We start from the raw sequence: 26635 nt of genomic DNA on the forward strand, positions 1-26635 counted from the left end.
ACTGCTTTCATTACTCTGCTCCATGCGTCCTTTCTGAGGAAGAGTAGCGACCAGAATGGTGACAGGTGAATGCTGCTCACCACTTGCTCCTAAGGCAACGCTACGTAAAATGAGCGCCTCTATCAGTACTGATGGAAACACTCATTGCACTTCTCAAGTGAAGATGTTGACTGCAGCCACGCATGGATGTCTGTCCTGGGCATTCACTATGTGCTAAAAATGACGTGTTATCTGTATTTTATGGGTCAGTTTCAGATCCTGTGAATGCGCCCCTAGCCTAAAACCTATACTGAGGTCTTTAAAGGGGTTGTCCCATCTCAAAGATCCTATCTATACTGGTAGCTTATGTAAATTGAAGAATTTTCCTAAATATATTGCTCTAGAAACTCTGCTTTCTTTGCCTGCAATGTGACCTTATTCCTTCCATGGTTTACACAGCGTTGCTATAAGCATGGACCTAGGAGATAGGACGTGTCTTATTCAGTGCAGGACAATCATTCAGCTAATTGCAGTTTTGCTGATAAATCCAGGTCTGTTATCTCTCTATGTAAACACACAGATACCACTGAGTCCATTGTGTACAAGCATCTGCATATTATCTCACCTGCAAAAGTGTTGTGTGTCCTGTTCAGCAGAGGGAGGGGGGGGAGTGAGAAGCAGACACTGCAGACAGCCTGCTGATACACTGAGATTGAAAAACCTCTTTAAAGGGATTCTACCATTAAACTACCTTTTTTTCTAATGAACATGTCGGAATAGCCTTAAGAAAGGCTATTTGTCTCCTACCTTTAGACGTGGTCTCCGCTGCGCCGTGCTGTAGAAATACCGGTTTTAACCGGTATGCAAAAGAGCTCTCCGCAGCAAAGAGGGCGGGCCCCAGCAGCGGCCATTTTGGGGTAGCCGCTCTTGCAGTTCAATACAGGAGCCGGCCGGCGGCCATTTTTGGGTAGCCGCTCTTGCAGTTCTATACAGGAGCCGGCCAGTGGCCATTTTGGGGTGGCCTCTCTATGCTCCTGTATGGAACTGCAAGAGAAGCCAGAAGAGGCGGAGTTGCTGCAGAACAAGGAGGCGGCGCAGGAAAGAGCTCTGGGCAGCAATGGGGATGCGCTCATCGGCCTTTCAGCACCGGGGCCCGCCCTCATTGCTGCGGAGAGCTCTTTTGCATACCCGTTAAAACCGGTATTTCTACAGAACGGCGCAGCGGAGACCACGTCTAAAGGTAGGAGACGAATAGCCTTTCTTAAGGCTATTCCGACGTGTTCATTAGAAAAAAAGGTAGTTTAATGGTAGAATCCCTTTAAGCTAACCATACATGGCTTCACCTGTGATCATATCTAATGATGACCGGCTAAAGCCTCACTGGGTTACCATTTGGTAAATTTATTAAGATTTCAGTCTATTCTAGGATGGATTCTCATGTGTCAGATTTTTATGAAGAAATTTCAGCTGCTAAAAATTCTGATGAATTAGACAGTGGCAAACATTTTTGTTACAAAATCTGCCAGGTGTGAATGAATCTCTATTCTTCCACTTCCTTAGGCTGCTGACAGGTGTGAGCCCTGCGGATATGACTTATTGTGAACTATGACTTATTGTGTGCAGTATATATGTATCCGCACTTATATACACGTCACCTATTAGTGAGCACTAGTACAAGGTGCACAAGGCACGTGCTCACACCAGGGACACAACAATCACTGTGTATACCTTTAAGGCGGGGCGGGACATGCCGTGACGTCACTTAGGCAACCAGCCAATGAGTACGTGCAGGTGTCGCCGTGGTAGGACGCTATGCTTCTGACGTCACCAGCACGGAAGTGTCTTGGTTGTGAGGGCGGTCTGGTTGTCACCGTGTGCCGGGCTGATGCAGTGGCTGCTGCCGGTGGGGCTCGGCATTGGGCTCACTGTCCTGGCGCTAGTGCTGAGGATAGCGCTGGTGCTGCGGGGAGGCCACAAACCCGGCAAGAAAGGCCATGTCAGCCTGCTGGTGGTGGCGGGGTCTGGTGAGTGGCAAGACCGGTCATGTGGGCAGTGAGCTGCAGGGATATAGAGGAGGGAAGGTGCAGGGATACAGTACTGTATATAGAGGAGGCAGTGAGCTGCAGGGATACAGTACTGTATATAGAGGAGGGAAGGTGCAGGGATACAGTACTGTATATAGAGGAGGCAGTGAGCTGCAGGGATACAGTACTGTATATAGAGGAGGGAAGGTGCAGGGATACAGTACTGTATATAGAGGAGGCAGTGAGCTGCAGGGATACAGTACTGTATATAGAGGAGGCAGTGAGCTGCAGGGATACAGTACTGTATATAGAGGAGGGAAGGTGCAGGGATGCAGTACTGTATATAGAGGAGGCAGTGAGCTGCAGGGATACAGTACTGTATATAGAGGAGGGAAGGTGCAGGTGCAGGGATATAGTACTGTGTATAGAGGAGGGAAGATGCAGGTGCAGGGATATAGTACTGTGTATAGAGGAGGCAGTGAGCTGCAGGGATATAGTACTGTATATAGAGGAGGCAGTGAGCTGCAGGGATATAGAGGAGGGAAGGTGCAGGGATACAGTACTGTATATAGAGGAGGCAGTGAGCTGCAGGGAGACAGTACTGTATATAGAGGAGGGAAGGTGCAGGGATATAGTACTGTATATAGAGGAGGGAAGGTGCAGGGATATAGTACTGTGTATAGAGGAGGGAAGATGCAGGTGCAGGGATATAGTACTGTATATAGAGGAGGCGGTGAGCTGCAGGGATATAGTACTGTATATAGAGGAGGCAGTGAGCTGCAGGGAAACAGTGCTGTATATAGAGGAGGGAAGGTGCAGGGATATAGTACTGTGTATAGAGGAGGCGGTGAGCTGCAGGGATATAGTAAGTACTGTATATAGAAGAGAGCGGTGAGCTGCAGGGATATAGTACTGTATATAGAGGAGGGAAGGTGCAGGGATACAGTACTGTATATAGAGGAGGCAGTGAGCTGCAGGGATACAGTACTGTATATAGAGGAGGGAAGGTGCAGGGATATAGTACTGTATATAGAGGAGGCAGTGAGCTGCAGGGAGACAGTACTGTATATAGAGGAGGGAAGGTGCAGGGATATAGTACTGTATATAGAGGAGGGAAGGTGCAGGGATATAGTACTGTGTATAGAGGAGGGAAGATGCAGGTGCAGGGATATAGTACTGTGTATAGAGGAGGCAGTGAGCTGCAGGGATATAGTACTGTATATAGAGGAGGCAGTGAGCTGCAGGGATATAGAGGAGGGAAGGTGCAGGGATACAGTACTGTATATAGAGGAGGCAGTGAGCTGCAGGGAGACAGTACTGTATATAGAGGAGGGAAGGTGCAGGGATATAGTACTGTATATAGAGGAGGGAAGGTGCAGGGATATAGTACTGTGTATAGAGGAGGGAAGATGCAGGTGCAGGGATATAGTACTGTATATAGAGGAGGCGGTGAGCTGCAGGGATATAGTACTGTATATAGAGGAGGCAGTGAGCTGCAGGGAAACAGTACTGTATATAGAGGAGGGAAGGTGCAGGGATATAGTACTGTGTATAGAGGAGGCGGTGAGCTGCAGGGATATAGTAAGTACTGTATATAGAAGAGAGCGGTGAGCTGCAGGGATATAGTACTGTATATAGAGGAGGGAAGGTGCAGGTGCTCCATATGGCTGTAATACAGGGGGGTCTCCACCTCACCCCCTACCCATGAGCCAGAGCAGCCATGTAATGGCTTGACCCATCTATGTAACAACAAGGTTATCACACAATGGACTACTGACCCTCAAGGACAGGGGCCCCTCATTTTACACTCACTGCAGCGCACTAATGGTGCACTGGGGGCCCCTGTTGTGTGCTGGTTAGCTGGGTGCACTGGGGGCCCCTGCTCTGTGCTGGTTAGCTGGGTGCACTGGGGGTCCCCACTGTGTGCTGGGTGCACTGGGGGTCCCCACTGTGTGCTGGGGGCCCCTGTTGTGTGCTGGTTGGCTGTGTGCACTGGGGGTCCCCGCTGTTGGCCCCTTTTGTGTGCTGGTCAGTTGTATGCTCTGGGGCCACATCAGTCCCATAGACTTTGCATGGAGCAGCAATTTGCAGGACCAATCCTTCAGTGTTCTCACTTTGATTGTGGAGGAACAAGAGTCTATTGTACCCTGGTATATTGATAAGTGGTGGCCCCAGTACCCAGCAATCAGACATTTATCACTTATCTTGTGTTTTTGTTTTGTTTTTTAACATTAGAATGAATGCTCTCAGCAGGGGCTCCACCTGAATCAGTCATTCCAGCGCTGTGTAAGTCCGTTGCTCTCATCCTGTGACAGATTAGGGAGCGTTCACACTACCGTCGGTGTCTGACAGCTAGTGTCTGCTGCTAATGTCCGTTCAAAATCTTGTGCGGACATTAGCATCAGACACTAGCTGTGTCCGTGACATTTTGCATTGATTTAAATGGAGATGGGGTGTGTTCTTTTACTGTCTGTGTCTGTCCTTAAGTGTCCGTTCCCAAAGATGTCAGACTTTTCAAGCGGACAGCAAAAACCTTCCAGTGTCCTTAAGTGTCCTAGGATTGTGCTGTCTGCTTGAAAAATCAGACATCTTTGTAAACGGACACTTAAGGACACTACATGAAGTCCCATTTAAAATCATGCAAATCGCAAACTGACACAGCTAGTGTCCGATGCTAAAATCTTCCGCGGACACTAGCTGTCGGACACCGACGCTATTGTGATCGCCCCCTAAGGGACTACAGTAACAGAAATGTAAACTTAGTCTTATCCTGGAATCACACTGTTTCGTTTGGCTGCTAGACCTAGTCCAATAGAAGCAAATCCTCAGCTGTGAGAATCTATAGAATATTCCTCTGCTGATGAATGCCTGAAACAAGAACGTTTGTCAGTGTTCTGTTAAATCTTCCCCCTGATCGTGTGGAATAGATGGCCCATACACGGTATCCCTGTACCATCTGCATACAACACAGAACCGTACATTACAATGAATGAGCCCGAATTGCAAAAGGGATAGGAGTAGAACCTACCCTGGCTTGTCTGTCCAGGCTTCACCCCTCGATCCCCACAGGACCATAGAAAAGAATGGGTCATTGTGCTATCATTAAAAAAAGCAACAACCAACAATACGTTCACACAAGTAACTCTGAGCTGTACACTAATGTGTTCTCCTGTTGTATTTGCTTCTTAGGTGGACACACAACTGAAATCCTGCGACTGCTCAGCTGCCTGTCTGACTCCTACTGCCCGACCCACTATGTCTTAGCTGAAACTGATCAAATGAGTCAAGAGAAAATCCATTCGTTTGAAGCTTCTAAGGAAAAGACCTCAACAAACCCAAAGGTAAGAGGCTTGTCTGGCTGCAGATGGTTCCTGTAGGTGAAGATAGTGTAGTCCCCTTGGGAATTGGAGCCTCCATTGTAGAGAAATCTATAAAATATGCCAATGAGCTCTTTGGAGCAACGAGGGCATTGCCGCTTACCTCTTTGGTAAGGCCCTCTCTGCACCAAAGATCTATTCGGCTATTGGCAATGGAACCCCCGATTCACAAGAGGAGAACACTGTTAGAGAGGTTAGGGTTTCCAGAATCTACATGCAGGACTGGCTTCATTGATATTCAGGTTTGCAGTCCCTTTATATAGTTTTTAGAAATGAGCGAGTACTGTTCGAAACTCCCGTTTCGAAAAGCACGCACCCATAGGGATGAATGGACAGGGCGTTAAGCGGCCGGCTGCTGGCAAAGTCTGCGTGCCGGCTGCTTCCATTCATTCCTATGGGTGCGTGCTATTCGTAACAGCCGTTTCGAATATACTGGCTCATCTCTAATGGTTTCAGCAGCCGATCCGGCTGATCCGAACAGTACTCGCTCATCTCTAGTTTTCATTAAATCTGTGCTAGCACTTTCTTGCTGTAGAGTCTGTGCATCTCCTTCACAGAACTGGCTATCCTGCTGTTTCTTACAGAGATACAGGCAGCACTTTGCTCTTAGTTGCGGCTCCGGGGTGACCTCCCTTGCTATATCCTGCTCCCCTTTCATAGTAGCACAACATTAGAGGTACCAGTGAGGACGAGGAATAAGTTGTATTCAGTTGTTGGAATTAGGAAGGGGAATGCAACTGGAAGATTCTCTAGGGGAAATTTACACAGAAATCTTCTCATTGAATACTTTTTTCTGTACAAAGTTGAATGTGATGACAACAAAAACACACAAAAATCATCAATAAAAATCAAATTTATTATCTAATGGAGGCCTGGATTTGGAGTCACTCCCAAAAAAATTAAAGTGGAAAAACACACTACAGGCTGATCCAACTTTGATATAATGTCCTTAAAACACGTCAGGATGTGTCTCAGTAGTGTGAGTGGCCTCCGCGTGCCTGTATGACCTCTCTACAACGCCTGGGCATGCTCATGATGAGGCTGAGTAGTGTGTGTGACCTCCATGTGTCTGTATGACCTCCCTACAACGCCTGGGCATGCTCCTGATGAGGCTGAGTAGTGTGTGTGGCCTCCGCGTGCCTGTATGACCTCCCTACAATGCCTGGGCATGCTCCTGATGAGGCTGAGTAGTGTGTGTGGCCTCCGCGTACCTGTATGACCTCCCTACAACGCCTGGGCATGCTCCTGATGAGGCTGAGTAGTGTGTGTGACCTCCATGTGTCTGTATGACCTCCCTACAATGCCTGGGCATGCTCCTGATGAGGCTGAGTAGTGTGTGTGACCTCCATGTGTCTGTATGACCTCCCTACAATGCCTGGGCATGCTCCTGATGAGGCTGAGTAGTGTGTGTGACCTCCATGTGTCTGTATGACCTCCCTACAATGCCTGGGCATGCTCCTGATGAGGCTGAGTAGTGTGTGTGACCTCCATGTGTCTGTATGACCTCCCTACAATGCCTGGGCATGCTCCTGATGAGGCTGAGTAGTGTGTGTGACCTCCGCGTACCTGTATGACCTCCCTACAACGCCTGGGCATGCTCCTGATGAGGCTGAGTAGTGTGTGTGGCCTCCGCGTGCCTGTATGACCTCCCTACAATGCCTGGGCATGCTCCTGATGAGGCTGAGTAGTGTGTGTGGCCTCCGCGTGCCTGTATGACCTCTCTACAATGCCTGGGCATGCTCCTGATGAGGCTGTGGATGGTCTCCTGAGAAATCTCCTCCCAGACCTGGACTAAAGCATCTGCCAACTCCTGGACAGTCTGTGGTGCAACGTGACGTTGGTGGATGGAGCGAGACATGATGTCCCAGATGTGCTCAATCAGATTCAGGTCTGGGGAACGGGCGGGCCAGTCCATAGCTTCAATGCCTTCATCTGCTGACACACTCCAGCCACATGAGGTCTGCCATTATCCTGCATTAGGAGGAACCCCGGGCCAACTGCACCAGCATATGGTCTCACAAGGGGTCTAAGGATCTCATCTCAATACCTAATGGCAGTCAGGCTACCTCTGGCGAGCACATGGAGGGCTGTGCGACCCCACACCATTACTGAGCCACTGCCAAACCGGTCATGCTGAAGGATGTCTCAGGCAGCAGATCGCTCTCCACGGCGTCTCCAGACTCTGTCATGTCTGGACCGATAACATATCCTGGAAAAAAAACCCTTTGATCAATTTTTTTTTACATGTCTATAATGTAATCCTCTTCTCATGCCGCACAATACATCCACATCTGACTGCAGTGGCCACAGTAAGTGAAAACCTCTATTCCGAGTGTTTAACCCTTTAGATCAGCAACCTTTGACACTCCAGCTGCTGTGAGACTACAACTCCCAGCATGCTCCATTCACTACCATGGGAGTTCTAAGAACAGTAGAGCAAGTGTGCATGCTGGGAGTTGTAGTTTTACAGCAGCTGCCTACCTCTGCTTTAGATATTCCTGTTCATGGTCACTGCTGCATCTGAATGGTTAAATAGAGTAAGTAGGTTCCCATCAGCCCCCCAGTGAAGGTTAAGCTTCACCTATAGGCCATTATAATCGGCTGGACTCGCCCAACAGGGGCATCTTCTGCCATGTCCTTAGAGTCCTTCCCTTCATCGGTCTGACACATGGCACCCACCAGGCATTTATACTAGGAAAACAAAACTCTTTATTGGGTTAATATATGTAAATTGTTGCTAATATTCCTTTTTTTTGCTCTAATAATTTTTTGCTCAGTCTAAGCATATGAAGAGTAACAATAACAAAATACAATTGTGTCCGTGAAGCGATGATTTTCGTTTTGCTGTGATGTCTATTGTCTGCCACTAGATGGCACAATGTTGTAATGTATAAGACTGCTGGAAAACACTCCTCAATGCACTGGTTGTCCTTCTTAGTTCCCCGCAGTTCACCCCTCCTTCATCTCTCTCATGTCTGCCATCCCTGCCTTGTGCTCTCCTGAAGACCAAACACAAAGCCTTCTAAATGGGCCTCTAGAATTCTATTCCTTTGCTCTGTTTGCCTCTCTTCTCTGTTCTTCTCCTTTAAATAACTGATCCTCATCCCTAAGTGTCTGCTCCGTTTTGGGCGGCGTTACCCTTGAAATGGTTTATATATTATAATGGCCTTGCACCTTGTTCTTTGCAGTATACCATCCATCGCATCCCCAGGAGCAGAGAAGTCCGGCAGTCCTGGAGCTCTTCCTTTCTGACCACCCTGCAGTCCTTGTTTTACTCTCTCCCGTTAACTTTCCACTTGAAACCTGATGTGGTATGTAGATTTCTAGTTCTTTGCGATACTTTTATTTTCTGATTTTCTTATAAATCCGTGGTACATGCCGGCACAAGATATGTCTGCCAGGCAGGAACTGGTGGAGATTCCCATTCTAACTTACTCCAGAAAACTTGTCCCTCCCCGATTCCTGCCCCACTCCGTCTATATATGACCGGCGAGGTGCGGTGCATGTTTGGGGCACGACAAGGCCTTTGTGTCGAACGTGCACCTCATTATTATCCTTTTATGCTACAATACATGACATGATGGATTTATAGATAATAAAGTTTACATCATATATAATAAATATAATATCTGTTTTAGGAAATACTTGGCTTCTCCATAATATATCCATTATGGGGCATATTTTCTTATAGCTCTGGTTTGTTAGGTTCCTCTGTTATTCCTCCTGGAAATCTATGAAGAAATGAGCGCCACGTCCCATCGATAAGAGAATTAGTAACACCCAGCTCTGTTTGTTCATGAGTTTCTTGGATTAATAACAGTGGAGCAGAACGTACTACGTTTTATTAATAAATGCTCCATCATTGTTATATTATGGGTATTGTAAGTATTTACTACAACAGACTGTCAGGAGAGGTGACCGGTCGCCTTTAACTCTGTCTATTAAAAATGGAGATCTGACCAATATAAAGATTTCTTAAGACGTAAGTCAGGGTAGACTTTTAAACCTGATAAAGGGGGAAAAAAAACATATTTGTAGGGCGGACATTTATTCTTTGTGATATAAATTTGCGCCGACATTTTCATTTTCACTGTTCCACCTGCACGTCCCCCCAGCGGAGTACGGCTATATATCATGTATACAATGAAAACCTGTCCGGCCTCCAGCGAGCTGTATTGTCATGGTCATGTAATTTATAGATCCGTCACTGGTTGTAAAAGGAAATCATACTTGGCACAATGAAAGGATGCTGAGGGAGGTAGGAAAATAATCCAATGTGTCCGCTAGTGTGACAGTGTAGTCTGTACATGGCAGAGAAATGGTCCTATATCTTATATACAGTGCGGTACATGAGCTACACAAACACAATAAGGATAGAGGGTGCAAAATAAAATGGCTGCTTAAAGACGATGGGCTCACATGGGCATCGTCATAACATAGGTGTCTAATTGTATAACATAACATTGGTGTCTACTTGTGTAACATAGGTGTCTACATGTATAACATAACATAGGTGTCTACTTGTATAACATAGGTGTCTACATGTATAACATAACATAGGTGTCTACTTGTAGGTAATGTCGGCGCAGGATAAACTTCTACTATTTTATCCATCTTGTTATTATAAGCCTCTCTGAAATGCAGCCGTTCCTGTTCTTGGTCCATGTATAATACCGTCAGTAAACATACAGCATATAAATAGGTTTAGACAAAAAAAAAAAAATCTGTGGCTTCTTGGTTAGACCTTTTGCAGCTTTCGCTGCGGTTTAATGGATTGTCCGACCCTATAACCCTTTATGAAACAACGTACAATGGTGTAAAAGAACACAAGTGGCGCTCGCCTTAGGGTACGTTCACACGTGAGTTTTCTGGGCCGGATTTTGACGCAGAATCCGGCTCAAAAAACCGCCTCCCGTTGAAATCAATGGGAGCCGGTCATTTCCTTCTTTCACAAGCAGTTTGTTCCCGCTAGAAGAAAAAAGAAGCGAGCTGCTCTTTCTTGAGGCTGATTCAGCTGCAGACGTCGCCTCGTGACACCTCCCTCTTCATTTGGGCCTAATCCGGAGCGGAATGCCACGACTGGATGTCAGAAAACTCCATGTGCACTGCATCGGCGTCCAGTCACGGATAGCTGTTTTTTTTTTTTTGTTTTTTTTTTAGACCGGAATCTGAGGCGGGCTCTGCGTCAAATTCTGGTCCAAAAACTCACATGTGAACTTACCCTTCTCTGTGGTGCTGATGCTTAGCTAAAGGCCTATGGACGTGACCACTGCAGTCAGTGATTGACTATAATAGTGACATCCGATGTCACCACAGCCCAGCGGTCACTTGTCATGTGAACACATCATCACTGGAGTAGGAAAAACAGAGACTGTCCGGGGAGCGGTGGAGAGAATGGAAATGTGAGTGTTACATCTGTAGTTACGGCACACAGGTGTAAGATGCTTTTACAACTCCTTTGAATCCAGGGGCAATTGCAGGGGCAATTCACTTGCCATTCTTTTAAGTGCCAAGCTGCGAGGATGTTGTGGATTCTCTATGTACACACGTAACACAGTTTTGGGATCCTTGATCCGCCCCCATTGTCATATTTACACCCTGCAGGGGATACATGTCTGTATCTGCTCTGCCCACAAGATATATACCGATCTATGGATAATATTAGACTCTTGCATTCAATATAAAGAGCTATTTTCTCTATGTATCCCCCTGCACAACAGTCAACGTTCTCCCACATCAAATAAAACCTGCTCTAAACGATTTGTTGGGTAAGAGTTCCTCTACACATTTTTGTGGGAATATTCGTCCCGGCTCCTATATGAAGGCCGCCTCTGTGGTGGGTCTTGTTGCCCTTTAAGGAAAGGAAATTGTAAAGCGTGACCTGCTGTTGGCATCTGAATGCTCGCTCTGTGTAACACTGGTCTATTCATCACTTTTCCTTGTGGTCCTTCCTAATGTTTAGCAGTACGTGCGGAAACTTCTACTGTAGAGAACAGCTCCACAACGTACTGGTCTGTATGGCGTCCTATGTAGGCAATCCTAATGTGTGAGTCATCTGGTAGAATTAGATTGTGGGACCTGCTGGCAACAGGGATTTATTCAATGGAGTATCAGAGGTGATCAAACATAAAAAAACAGCGTCACTCACCTCTCCTGGGCTCTGGCACGACCGCCCTGTTCTCTTTTGGCACTTCTGCCTGATGCGAGGGATGGCTGAGACCTGTGATTGGGCCTCAACAGTCACGTGACACATAGACGCAAGTGTCCTGACACTACGTAACCCATGTGGCCAACAGCTCCATAATGTATTGTTCAACCCTACTATGTGGTTCTGATGGAGGAGTTAGGTTATGAGTAGAGATGAGCAAAGAGTATTCCAAACTAGAGTTTTGAATACCTCACTCCCATAGGAATGCATGGGAGCGGCCGTACAGCAAAGGGTTAAGCGGCGCCGACCGCCTAACCCCTTGCTCTACAGCCGCTCCCATGCATTCCTATGGGAGCGAGGTATTCGAAATTCTAGTTTGGAATACTCTTTGCTCATCTCTGCTTATGAGCCTTGTGGTTAACAGGGACTTATTCGTCAGAGTATAATAATCAGAGGCCCAGGGGAGGTGATCAAACATAAAAACCTGTGTTACTCGCCTCTCCTGGGCTCCCTGTTCTCTTCCAGCCTTCTAACCATATCAGGGACCACTGAAGCCTGTGACTGGCGCTTTCATGACACATGGATGCAAGTATGGCGACACTGCATCCATGCGTAATGAACCATTTGCAGGACTCCATGGTCCTTGATGTTGTTAGAAGACCAGAAGAGAAAAGGGAGCCACAACGGAGCCCAGGAGAGGTGAGTAACACAGGTTTTTATGTTTGATCACCTTCCCTGGGCCTCCACTTTTTATACTCTAGGATCAGACTCTTTCACAAATGACTGACCGTTTCATGGTCCGTTTCGGTCGGACCAAATGAGGTCTCTTCAGATCCCAGAGTATAATGAGTGGAGGCCCAAGCGGACCCCTAAGTACGGAAACTTAAATGCAAGCGAACCTAGCGTAAGGTAGATTGACCTAGGTAAACATTTAAGAGGTCGCAGTCCATGGACAAGCACTGAGGGCCCTCCGAGGAGCAGATCAGAGGGGTCCAGAGTCGGTCCCTAATATCCAGCCATCAATAATTTGATCCCAGAAAAACCCTTTAATTCAAGGGCAGCAGCATTGGTAGAAGCCTTCTTGTTTTTTGGTATTGATGATGAAATATTCCCTTCTAGAAGATTCGGTGGTCCGACCTAAACAATTTGTGGTCACTGGGCCGTGTATGAGACCTTTGTTATATTAAAGAGCGCTCTGGAAAAGTCTCCGCAGCTGAGCTGATAATAACATCTTGTTCTGTATCCTGACATTTGGAAAATCTTATTCTCCGGTGTTGTGGATGATAAGTTTGGACTGTGTTCTTCCCAGAATAGAAATCTTCTGAGGGGGGCGATTGTTTTTGGTTAGATTTTGTTCATTTTTGCATTTTTAATCTGCACGGATGAACTTGTTTTCTGAAGATGATTTCCAGGGTCTTGTCGCTCCATAGATGTATTGTCACAACACGCATGTACTTGAGTAAGTAGAAATTCCCTGATCGATGTCCCTAATAAATCAATGTACGATGTCTCTCTTTGGGCAAGGGCACACAGGGCCTGGGACATTACAGGGCCCCTGATGTGGTGTGTTGGTGGGTTTTTTGTTTTTACTAGGCCATTAACCCCAGCAGGTAACCGGCCCTATTTACTTACCGATCCTGGCTCCTGTGCTTCCCTTTCTGAAGAAGCGGCTGTGACTAGGCCCGGGATTAGTAAGTGAGGCTGCAGGCCCGTGAACCCCCAAACATCACTATCATTATACTCTGGGGTCTTTTCAGACCCCGTAGTAATAATAATGCCGTATATACTCAAGTATAAGCCGAATTTTTCAGCCCCCCTTGGCTTATACTCGAGTCAATAAGTTTTCCCAGTTTTTGTGGTACTTGAGTATTTACGGTAATAAAAGATTTTATATATATATAGCGCCAACATATTCCGCAGCACTGATAAAAGATAAATTACAAATAAATAGTCACTTCACACAATGGACTGAGGGCCCTGCTCGCAAGAGCTTACAATCTATGAGGTAGAGGGGGTGACACAAGGTAATGGGCGGCATTGCTTATGCAGAGGTCAGACAATTTTGTAATGGAGGTGACTGTCATTACACAGAGTGATGGTCTGTCCAGTGGGGGCTGTGTAGAAAGAGAAGAGCAGGGGGCCTAGGACCGAGCCCTGAGGACCCCCAACAGCAAGGGGAAGAAACAGAGCCTGCAAATATATAATGTATAATGATAGATATGATATTCACTCAAATGGGTTTGCAAATTAGTTGCGTTTTTTTGAGCCAAAGCCAGGAGTGCATTGAGCAGAAGGGAGAAGTATAACAGCTCCTTATATACACTCACCGGCCACTTTATTAGGTACACCATGCTAGTAACGGGTTGGACCCCCTTTTGCCTTCAGAACTGCCTCAATTCTTCGTGGCATAGATTCAACAAGGTGCTGGAAGCATTCCTCAGAGATTTTGGTCCATATTGACATGATGGCATCACACAGTTGCCGCAGATTTGTCGGCTGCACATCCATGATGTGAATCTCCCGTTCCACCACATCCCAAAGATGCTCTATTGGATTGAGACCTGGTGACTGTGGAGGCCATTGGAGTACAGTGAACTCATTGTCATGTTCAAGAAACCAGTCTGAGATGATTCCAGCTTTATGACATGGCATTGCATTATCCTGCTGAAAGTAGCCATCAGATGTTGGGTACATTGTGGTCATAAAGGGATGGACATGGTCAGCAACAATACTCAGGTAGGCTTTGGCGTTGCAACGAAGCTCAATTGGTACCAAGGGGCCCAAAGAGTGCCAAGAAAATATTCCCCACACCATGACACCACCACCACCAGCCTGAACCGTTGATACAAGGCAGGATGGATCCATGCTTTCATGTTGTTGACGCCAAATTCTGACCCTACCATCCGAATGTCGCAGCAGAAATCGAGACTCATCAGACCAGGCAACGTTTTTCCAGTCTTCAATTGTCCAATTTCGATGAGCTTGTGCAAATTGTAGCCTCAGTTTCCTGTTCTTAGCTGAAAGGAGTGGCACCCGGTGTGGTCTTCTGCTGCTGTAGCCCATCTGCCTCAAAGTTCGACGTACTGTGCGGCGTTCAGAGATGCTCTTCTGGCTACCTTGGTTGTAACGGGTGGCTATTTGAGTCACTGTTGCCTTTCTATCAGCTCGAACCAGTCTGGCCATTCTCCTCTGACCTCTGGCATCAACAACGCATTTCCGCCCACAGAACTGCCGCTCACTGGATGTTTTTTCTTTTTCGGACCATTCTCTGTAAACCCTAGAGATGGTTGTGTGTGAAAATCCCAGTAGATCAGCAGTTTCTGAAATACTCAGACCAGCCCTTCTGGCACCAACAACCATGCCACGTTCAAAGGCACTCAAATCACCTTTCTTCCCCATACTGATGCTCGGTTTGAACTGCAGGAGATTGTCTTGACCATGTCTACATGCCTAAATGCACCGAGTTGCCGCCATGTGATTGGCGGATTAGAAATTAAGTGTTAACGAGCAGTTGGACAGGTGTACCTAATAAAGTGGCCGGTGAGTGTATATTCCCCATTCCTTTATTAGCCATTCTTGGCTTTGGCTCAAAAAATCGCAGCAAAATCTGTAACAAAAAAGCTGCGTTTCCACAATGTGAGGCCTCGGCCTTAAGGTGTTTTAGGTTGACCCAGAATTTTTAGAATTGAAGCCACGTTCACGTTTAGCAATTCAATATTTGTTTTATTTTTTATTTTTTTTACACCTGCCACATATGTGATCATGTCTTGTAGTAAATTTTAGGGTTGTAGTATTGTAGGGTTTTAGTAGATTTTATACCAGGTTGACTACTTGCCCAGAAAGCAGATCCTACTGAACAGAAGATGACCAATTGCTATATACATTAATAAAGACACTATGGGTAGTAGCCGAAGAGCCAACAATAGGATGCTCGGGAAGTTTGTAAGATAATGGGCAACTCTGCAATTGTGTACTCCAATAATTGTCATGTTTTGTAACATATGATGGGACAATGGTGTTTGTAGAAGAAGACCTTCCACCCAGTTTGGATTGTGATCTTACAGTCCCGTCCATGAAAGCCCAAGCTCAACCTACAATGTGATTTCACAGTCCATTGTATCAGTCGTCTGGAAAACCTGAGAAAATGACTCGCGCGTTTCAGCATTTTTTATGACCAGCTGTTGTGTTTGGAGACGGTTACTCAAATCCTAGACTCCACTTGATTGACGTAAAAACCAAAGTGTCTGATAAATCTGTAAGTAAACAGCTGGTTTCTGAGTGTTATCTTAAGAATGGTTTTGCTAACCCTCTAATACTATATGCATAGCGGAGTGCGGAGCCATAAATTGTTCCCGGGGCCTTTAAGGCAGCTGCTTGACACTGTTCGGTAAGGGTTAACATTGGAAACTAAAGAAGAGACAGAACGCTAAGGCTAGGCAGGAAAGTTTCAGGAACACTGAATGGATTACCCAGCAATTTCTTCTGCGATTATCTGTTCTTGTCATTGGAAGGAACGTAAAAAGGACCTTTCACCATCTCCACTAACTGCGATTCTTGGAATCGTTCAATAGGCATACCTCCCAACTTTCCAAGGACAGAAAGAGGGACAAAATATGTGGTGCACCTAGCTCGCCGCGGCAAACTTGGCTCCAACCACTTCTAAATTGCTTCTGCGCATTGTGATACATTTCTCTTTGTGCTCCACACACAATAAACCTAATATTATATGCCCCCACATTATACTATGGGGTCAATTTAAGGAGAACGTTAAGTCTCCTTGTGCACCCACAGTTTAATGTCCTCCTCCAGCTCGACCAGTTTAATGTCCCCCTCCAACTAGGGGCAATTGGAGGGGGCATTAAACTGGGGCATCTGGAGAGGGACATTAAACCGTGGGGGGCAACTAGAGGGGGACGTTTATGTCCCCCTCCATCTGCCCCCAATTTAATGTCCGCCTCTATCTTCCCCCTCATTTTAATGTCCCTCTTCATCTGCCAAGGTTTAACATAAAAACACTGATACTCTCCATTGCCACTCTCTCAGGTCTCTTGTCGCGTAGGGGGAGCCGCAGGCGCGATGTGAGTGACGTCATCACATAGCACTTAGGGTATGTTCACACGGTGGAAACATTTTCGTTCGTGTGAATTCTCAGTGCGGCTAGCGACAGTATGCAACACATCGGCATCCCGTTGAGGCATCTTGCTCCTGATTAGGCCTCAATAAATGGGCCTAATCGGGAGTGAGGCTCGCGCCGCAGCGGAATCCGTGGGAAGAAAGGGCATGTCGCTTCTTTTTCTCACTAGCAATTTTGATCAGCTGATGAATGGGAGCTGATTTTGAGGCGAATTCCACGTCAAAATATGCCTGAAAAAACTGTGAGCCCTTACAGCTCCTGAAGCCAGAGCACACAGGGGAACAGTGGTGAGGTAGGGGCGGTCTGCTCCTGCTTTACCCCTGTATATAACTCATCTGCGTCCTCTTCAGACTCTGATGAGTAAAATCCGGGACATGCTGACCGGGAGTGTGTGACACGACCCAGAATTCAGGACTAGAGATGAGCGAGTACTGTTCGGATCAGCCGATCTGAACAGCACGCTCGCATAGAAATGAATGGACGTAGCTGGCATGCGGGGGGTTAAGCGGCCGGCCGCCGTCAAAGTGGAAGTACCAGGTGCAACCATTCATTTCTATGGAGCGTGCTGTTCGGATCGGCTGATCCGAACAGTACTCGCTCATCTCTATTCAGGACTATTCAGCAGAATTCGGGACGATTGAAAGGTATGCAATGGGTGCTGCTCCGATGATTTCAGCACAGCAGGCATTTTTTCTGTAGCCCCCGCCATTATGGAGCAATCGGTGGTAGTTTCAGCACCACACATGGTTATTAGGCTCTCTACTGTCAGGTAGGTGGTCCCAGGATATCTGCTTCACCCAGAACACCGACCTGACAGTAATGAGCCTAATTAGCATGTTTGATGATGAAACTAACAGCACCGATTGCTCAAGGATGGTGTGGGCTAGAGGAAAAATCCCAGCTGTGAAGAACTGAACTTGTTGGAGGTGGTGAAAGGTTCACCTTAAAGGAACGGGCATTCTGGTAACTATAAATTTTCAGCTTGGGGCGTAGCATGTAGAGAACTTTGAGATAGTGTTCGGCTTCTCCTTGGCAGTACCATAGAGGTAGTAGGTGTGTGACCGGACATGGCATTTATACAGGGAGATTGGTATCTCCATTGCCCTGCACAGTGAGGGTCTCGGTGGTCGGACCACCACTAGTCAGCAAGTTATATTGGGACCAAACCTATATGGGCAGCTATGATCGCCTCTCTTGGGTTGTTCTATTATTTTCATTAGATTTGGGTAGGGTATATTTAGTTTGGTCTGTGGCACCAGCGTTGTAATAGTTTTTTGTAAGCTTTTTCCCTTGCAGTGCCCAGTAGTCGTCTATAACCCTTCGTATAGGCTTTCAGCAGTTCTATATAATGGACATATTTTATTCATATCTCTCCAGTTCTTCAGCATCAGCATGTTTTCTGACCGCTTCTATTAAATGTCCAGTAATACAGGAAGGTTCAGTACAGGGGTGTAACTTGAGGGGGTGCAGAGGGTGCCGTCATACCGGGGCCCATAAGCACTGGCATCAGTATTGAGATTGCAGCTTCCATGTGGCCCATAAACCAAGGAGACCCACAGATTACCATAACCACACTAAGGGGGATTAAACTCCTTACACACGTAACCATCACTATCAAGAATAGGGTAGGGGACCCCGGACAAAAGATCGCACCCGGGCCCACAAGACTTTAGTTACGCCACTGTAACAGAATTTTATGGATTTATTCGGAATAGGATTGTTATATTCAGCCATCGGATTCAAAAAGTTGGAAGTTTAGTAGAGGAAATAAAGTTTAGGGGTGAAGGAATGATCTTCATTCTGTATACTACAGCAGTCTAATGTCTTCTTCTGAGATCAGACTTCCAGATGCGGAGGGCTATGGCGTTGGGTATCGTTTGATCATTAGCAATTGGCCCCATTGAATGAACACATTCAGCGTAAAAGACACGTTACTACAATATAGGGTTAAGCGTCTGCCTGACCCCTCTCCTGTCACTTACCCCTAGTGGAATCTATTGGCTCAGATACTTAATCCGACCTGTCCGATACTTGCGCTCCTGTACAGCTGACATTGCAGGGCTCGCGCACTCACATTATATTGTCAGTAGATTCTGCTGAAATGGACAGGATTTTAACAAGCTTGATGATCCATAACATTTGAGAAAGATTCAACCCGCATCCCCCACAACCCTATTTATGACGCCACTTTTTTCTCCATAACCTGATTTCTCCTCTTTCACGGATGAAAAGCTTTTATACCCCATTCTGAATAATCCCGCTCTTGACCCAGCACCATCCTACCACATCGTCGACTTTACTATTCTATGCTAGCCATAGTCTGTCCGCCATCTTTTATCCAATTCACTTTTCAACAAGGTACAATCTGACTTATGACCTCCCCATGTTACTGAAATTGCTGCAACCAAGTTGCTAGATGACTGACTACCAAAGCCAAGCAGAACCCCTCTGTGCTCCCCCTCCTAGACCTGTCCTGTCTTCCTCCATTCACACTAATAGAGCTGCAGTACCATTCTAGGCCACTGGAGAGGAGATGGCGCACTGCTACACTTGGCACTCCACTGATCTGATATGGATGACCTATCCTAAAGTCATTGCAATGCAATAATAAAAAAATTAAAAAAAAACAAACAAAGGTTACATAGCCCATGAGCAGTCTCTTTGCTTTTAATAGGTTCTGTTTTAGTGAGTCTTCCATTATATTTTTTTTTTTTTTTCCGAGGCTCTGGACAGCTCAAGTGCAACATCTGCATGGCGTTTATATGTTTTACCTGTGTTTGCATGGGGTTATTCCAGTTTCCTCCCAGAAATAATATAATGGATAAATTAGAAACCTATGCACATTAAAAAGCGGTTACCTAAGGGAACCCCCATGGACCTCGTAAACTATAATGGGATCTGTTTGGTTTCTGCCCGAATCATGCGGACAGAAGAGTCCTGCTTGCATGTTCTGTGCGGAAACCCCACGGACCCCATTATAGTGAGTGGGGCCTGCGGGTTTCCCAAATAACCATTTTTAATGCGCATAGGTCCCCAAACGGACTCCCCGAACGGAAAACTGACCTCAGATGGTAATGGAGCCTTATATTCACCTATAGGTCATGTACTGTTGGATGTTATAACGCAGGCTACACCGAGGAACAATCTACATCAGGGCCCGAGCAGTCGGCTCGCTCTCCACACCCCTGCTTATTGAATATACACAGTCTGTTAGCTCTGTAACCCCCGAATATTTGTCACACATATCTGAAAGCAAAATGAGCTCACCAGTCTATTCCCTTATATAGAAAGCGGAGAGGTGAGCGGCCATTCAGACACAGACTCCTTCTTATGTTTGGCAGACTGTATATAGAACAGACATGTGGTCCCCATTACTGAGAAATGTGAAAAATCTAACAAATTCTTACATTCTATTTTTATTCACCTTTCTGCAGCTGAAGCGTAAATGTCAAATCTTATTAAATAGGAAATCTATGCGCCGGCTTCTCCGTTACAGGAGTGTCATATGTCAGTCTGTAGCGTGTTGGAGGAAACATTACAGTGGGCCCTATACACATAAAGATGTGACACATTCATTATATAATCTTGTCCTGGTCTTGATGTGATAAATCTGAAAATTTTAAAAAAAATTAATGGCGTTTTCCAGGACTTTGACATTGATCACTTATCCCTAGTATAGATGACTAATTTTAGATTCTCAGCACCAATGGCGTATGGATGTGATGGGAAAAACCCCAGTAGCCATTTTGACTTTAAAGGGATTCAATCATTAAAAAGCAATTTTTTTTTTGTCTCTAACATGTAGGAATAGCCTTAAGAAAGTCTATTCTTCTCCGACCTTTAGATGTCTTCTCCATGCCGCCATTCCGTAGAAATCCCTGGTTCTTCTGTATACAAATGAGTTCTCTTGCAGCACTGGGGGCGGGCCCAATGCTGCGAGAGAACTCTCCAGCGCCGCCTCTATCTTCTTCTGCAACAGCCTCTCCCTGCGTCTTCTTCCGGCGCTGGCTTCAAACTTCTAGGCATGCGCAGTCAGCTCTGCTGTCGGGCCTCGGGTAGAACTGACTGGGCATTGTCTTGTGGCTGCTTACCCCAGCTTACTGTGTAAGCAGCCACAAGAAAATGGCCGTTTACACCAGTTTACTGTGTAAGCGGCCACAGGAAAATTGCCACAGGCATGCGCAGTCAGTTCTGCCCGAGGCCCGACTGCGCATGCCTAGAGGTTTGAAGCCAGCGCTGGAAGAAGACGTGGGAAGAGGCTGTTCCAGGCGAAGATAGAGGCGGTGCTGGAGAGTTCTCTCGCAGCATTGGTACCGCCCCCAGTGCTGCAAGAGAACTCATTTGCATACAGAGGAAAACTGGATTATATACCGAATGGCGGCGCGGAGACATCTAAAGGTAGGAGAAGAATAACCTATTTCATGACCTAGCATAACGATATTTATAAGCGGACAAATCTTGTGCGATCTGGCAGACGGGAGTGATGAGACTGCAGCGGCCTGGTAGTTATAAGTATGCAGTATTCATGAGCGACGCGCTCATCCCATCCTTCCCTGCTTCTATCTGTGATCGATGCTCTGCAGGGTTTGCAGATTCATGGCCGCCTGTCAGTCATGTCAGATGACATAGATAGGGGGAGCACTTGTGAGTATATAGTATTTTTTCATTGTTATGGATAGTCGTGCAGGACAATATTTTAGTTATTCCCCCTGTGAGCTGTGTTATTGGCTTTCCACAGTACGACATATTCTGCCAACAGATCCACTTTGAGGACTGTGACGTTGGCACATCAAACCAGCGACTCTGACTCCTCTATTCTTCCACATCCTGACTCCGACTCCTTCATAAATGGCCAGAGAGACGCAGTAAAAATTATACGACCTGCAGTCATATAAATGGATGTATTTGGACACTTGTTACCTTACATAGGACATTAGTAGATGCACCTAGACCCCGATCCTCTTCTGCTCACAGATGTCATTTATTAGGGGCAGGACCGTGTTGTTTTCGCCGTCTCTAAATATAGTGACATGGGCCGTTATTCTGAGAATGAAATTTCGTCAGAACTTGGACTAAAGCAGTGATCGCTCCCATGTTTTCTACATTCCTGAAACCTCTGGATATAATAAGTCGCTCTCTGTGACCTGACGTCATTCAGCGTATCGGCGCAAGCTGATCTTGTTTCATTGATCTGGCAGCGCGTCTGAGGGACCCGTCACATGTTACTGTTCTTACACAACAGAAATGGCTGTAAAAGCCCCCCCTCGGCTTATACTCGAGTCAAGCCGCAACAGTAATGTATAGAATCTCCCATTAAATAGTGGGGGAAAAAAAGAAGCATTAAAAAAATTGAAAATAAATAAAAGTTGTAAAACCCTCCTTTCCCTAAAATACATAAAGTAGAAAACTACTGTGAAACACATTATACACATTAGGTATCCTGTGTCTGAGAGCGCCCGGTCTACTGAATATAGGGGATCTGCAGTGCTCCTGTTCCATCAGGAAGGGGTTAATAGGAGCACTGCAGATCCCCTATATTCAGCCAGACTGAATTCCAAGTGGAGGAAAAAAAACTCCATCTTCAAGCTCAGGGAAGGGGCAGACAGACAACCAAAACACCCCCTCCCCTTCTCCAGCATCTACTGCACCCAAAAATTCCGGCCATATTAATTTTTGAAATTTTCCAGTAGCTGCTGTGTCCCCCCCTCGGCTTATACTCGAGTCAATACGTTTTCCCAGGTTTTTTTGTGGTAAAATTAGGGGCCTCGGCTTATATTCGGGTCGGCTTATACTCGAGTATATACGGTAAATTGTGACTTTTTGGTGCAATCCTTTCCAATAAATGGGGTGCAGCGGAGCAGAGCCATCGACCAGAATTATTGTCATCCCCAGAAATCTGAAGAGAGTGCGCTGGCTCCGGAGCTATGAAGCCTGGCATTGATAATCTCCCCCATGGTGTCCAATTTTCACAGGAATTCACTTATAGTGGCTTGTTGATTAAAAATGATTTAGAATAGGGTCATGATGCTATTAAAATAAAAATTAAAAACCCCGGTTTCCCCTGCACTTCCCAGGTCTTCCACTAGTGTCTACTTCCTCTCTCTTATGACACACAATCTGACCAATCAGTGGCTCAGGTTACCCGTGTGGTCATTTCCTGTGGGTCACAAGAGGACCAGGAAGTAGCGACTAGTTGAGGACCAAAGAATCATCGAAGCAAGAGTGACTGGATTCGTAAGGTGAGGATGTGTATGTTTTTGGTGGGGGGTTTTTGTTTTTGTTTTTTTTGGTTCTTACCGCTTTTCAAAATAATATTCATCGGCTGGAAAACCAAGTTATGACTTAGATAATGGGAAGAGAGAGAGGTTTCCATGTCATGTCTTAGTGCCGTGTGTGGTTTTCCTACAAAGTCCTTGCAGAACTGACCCCAGTAGCAGTTTTATATCTGACGATCACAACTCCTCTGCTGTTTCAGGTTTTTTTTGTTTTTTTTTTTGGGGGGGGGGGGTTGTATAGAAAAGATTGAACTCCGTAAGTGCCTCAATTTCCCAGTAATTCATTGTCTGTTGTGTAAGTGACGACGCTTACACGTATGTTAATGGGAGTCAATGAGCTTTTCTGGGCCAGTTCCTAACATGTTATTATCTTGTCATGAGACCAATGTTCACATGTCAGTCCAGCAGAGAGAGAATGGGGTCAATTCTTCTTCTCCTAATTGTAGATGTAGAGAGGCTCTGCCCACTGATCTGTCCTATTAATCCTTTATCAGCCATCATATAGGTCACCGTATACATGTATTACCTATAAGGAGGCTCTGTATGTAAAATACTAAGGCCTGGGTCACATGTGAGTTCGGTATTCCACACGGGGAGTGGAATGGAATGCATTAAAAAGCTGTTAGCGAAGAAACCACACGGACCCCATAGACTATAATGGGGTCCGTGTGTTTTCCTCACAGTGTCCGCACGAATCATGCGGAGAGAAAACTCCTACAAGAGGCTCTTTTCTCTCTGCATGACTCAGTGATGTGCCAATGATAAGGTGCAATACCTGGTGACAGATTTCCGTCACTGCCCTCACCTGTGATTCCGGAGATCGATAAGAAAGCGACACAACGCGTTTCACATCCAGCTGATGAAACTTTAATCTCTTTGCAATACTGTATTAAAACATGGACATGAGAATAAATCTGACCATGGTCGGGGGAAATGGCCAAAATCTATGACCTCTTCTGTTTCCAGACAATGGGACCTGCCAGGCTGGAGATTTTAGATAAGGTTCACTAAAGCTACCTATACATGTTCATTTAGGGGTTGTGTGTAGAGTTAAATTTACCTGACTTCTGCCGGTTTCTTTATCCTGAACCCCATCATAGGAACCGATTTCACTCTGCGCCCTCCCTCCTGTTCTGATTTCACAGGCCGTTGCCTATGTAATGGTGTCTGGTCTTTCTATAGTCCATTCCCTGTGAAATCAGAATAGGGTAAAGGGCGACCTGTGAGTCGGGGGCTGGATCTGATCACGTGTCTCAGGCATGGAACTAGGCCGGAACCCACTGGAGGTAGTCAGGTAAACTTAACTCCCTGGACAACCCCTTTAACACTTTATACAATACTCCTATCCATGATTGGCCAGCCTAGTCCTTACTCGTACCGGTGGTATCATCCATAGGCCTTGTGGGCAATCAATAATCTTATTTGTATGGTCGACACCTTCTGATTTAAGCCTCTACGTCATGTCTTCGTTGCGTGCTAGCAGTGTTTATGGATGAAATACTAAACTGAAGTTCCTCTATGTGATATTACGTAAAGCCTCGGCCATAATCGCACTTAAACTAATAAAAGGGCCACTTAGTATACGCACGATCCAACCGGTATAGAAGCCGTCCTTGTGCAAGTAGATGGGTGGCAACTCATCAATTATATCCGTGGTGTCATGCCAAGAAACGTCAAGTGTCTAAATGCAATAAGTGGTGTGACGGCTGGATGAATTACTTGTCATTTGTCACTTATTATAACATGTGTGACTTGAATTTCTTCTAGATCTTATGCAATGGACCCGGAACTTGTATCCCTGTGTGTTTCTCCGCACTTCTCCTTGGCATCCTGGGCGTAAAGAAAACCATCATTATCTACGTGGAGAGTTTATGTCGTGTAGAATCTTTATCGTTGTCTGGGAAAATCCTGTATTATGTCGCCGACCAATTCATCGTCCAGTGGCCCCTTCTCAAGGACAAGTATCCAAAGGCCGTATACTTGGGAAGAATAGTGTGAGCTCCACGGCTAAAATCCTGTGGGGGGAAAAAATGCTGCCAAGTAAGAATGCATTCAAATATGGAAGTGTTAAAGGGGCTCTGTTCCCGCCATCTTGGAAAACCAAGCACAGATCTTCTGTAGATGTAGGCTTGCTCCAATCCGTCTGTCTCTGTGTGTCATCCCAGACAGACTGGATAATGTTGAGATCAGGGCTCTGTGGGGGCCGGATCATCACTTCCAGGACTCCTCCTCCAAAGGGCAGTCACTCCAAATATTGATGGGATTAAGTTTTTTCCTAGTTCACTTTATAGTGTTAATTGCCAAAACTAAGCTATTACACTTCTAGCTTTGAAAGAATTTTTGATTTGCAGCATTTTTTTCCACACTTGCCTAAAACTTTTACACAATAGTGACTTTTTTTTTTACTGTGAGAGAATTCCACCCATCGTGTACATGGATCAATAAGTGTTACCGTCTCTTTCTATCGGGAGTTAGTTTATATGAATACTTAGCAATAAATTATTTTAGTAGACTAGTTTGGTAAAGATGTTTCTTTCTCCAATCTTCAGGCTCTGTTATTGATGGTATATAGTGTTGAGTGAGTAGCATTCAATCGAATACCTCGCCGGCATAGGAATGCGTGTAATCGGCCGAACACCAAGGGGTTAAACGCTTCCAATGTTCGATGCCGATTACACGCATTCCTATGCCGGCGAGGTATTTGATCGAATACTACTCTAATGGTATATCACTAAGTGTTTGTTTAGTGTCATGTCTGCGGCATCCAAGTGTTTAGACAAAGGGCTAATCTCATCCCAGCAGCTCCTCCATAACACGGGGTTGAAGTCGACTGGCTAAACCACCAATTCCAACTCCTTTATGTTTCCATATCCCGACTCTTGCTCTGATGCATTGGGTATCTATAATATATATATATATATCCTTAACTGTGATTCATGAATCCTAATCCCTTTAAGATGCCCCCTTCTGTGACCTGAATCACCCCCCCAGGTAAATGTAGGGGTATGACGGTAGACATCTAGTGGGGGTGACAGATCACTAATAACACGATTAAAGCGGCTCCACGGTGGATCTACGTGATAGACCTCTGTGTGTTCTGCCGCGAGACACAATGGGGCGGCTGTGTCTTCTATAAGAGGATCTCTGTTTTGTAGAGAAAGTATTATTAAGGTAATTGTACTGCGTCTTGTATCTAAGCACAGTCTTTGGGGGAAATTACATGTTCCTTTTCTTTTATAAGCCTGCCAAATGGTATTCCCGGTGATCGCCCGCCTGTCTAGTTAAGCCATTTGCAGGAATACATCATAGACTGTGCTAGTCAGAGCATAACCATGTCATGTATAATACCGATACTCTGTGACTAAGCGCGACCTCCAAGACAGCTCATCTCAATATTCCTGTCTGTAGGGGTTTCTCATACAATGGTGTCATGGTGTCTCAGATGGATATAATATATTAAATATTGATGACGTATCCTTAGGGCAGGTCACCACTATCAGATTGGTGGCCCACGCAGTCAGCTGTTCAAAGCCAGAGCAGCGCTCAAGTGCGTGAGTGTGATATCGCCGGCATGGGTCATGTGACCTATTCCAGGGAATGCGGCTGAGGTACAATTCCAAACACGGCCGCTATTCTGCCTACAATGCTGTACTTGATAGGCAATGCGTAGGCCGCAGTGATTGTCCAACATCTCGTTG

The 26635-nt window shown here is 45.9% G+C and overlaps 1 protein-coding gene across 1 annotated transcript; it reads left to right on the forward strand.

The window, feature by feature from the left end:
- The first annotated feature begins 1842 nt into the window (after positions 1 to 1842).
- ALG14 (ALG14 UDP-N-acetylglucosaminyltransferase subunit) lies at positions 1843 to 25425 on the forward strand. Its single transcript, XM_075286775.1, has 4 exons — positions 1843 to 2003; positions 5193 to 5344; positions 8569 to 8691; positions 24705 to 25425. The coding sequence occupies exons 1-4, from the start codon at positions 1865 to 1867 to the stop codon at positions 24933 to 24935; spliced, it is 645 nt and encodes a 214-aa protein (XP_075142876.1). The 5' UTR covers positions 1843 to 1864; the 3' UTR covers positions 24936 to 25425.
- The last annotated feature ends 1210 nt before the right edge of the window (positions 25426 to 26635 follow it).

This window comes from Leptodactylus fuscus, chromosome 9 (assembly GCF_031893055.1).
Source record: "Leptodactylus fuscus isolate aLepFus1 chromosome 9, aLepFus1.hap2, whole genome shotgun sequence".
NCBI lineage: Eukaryota > Metazoa > Chordata > Amphibia > Anura > Leptodactylidae > Leptodactylus > Leptodactylus fuscus.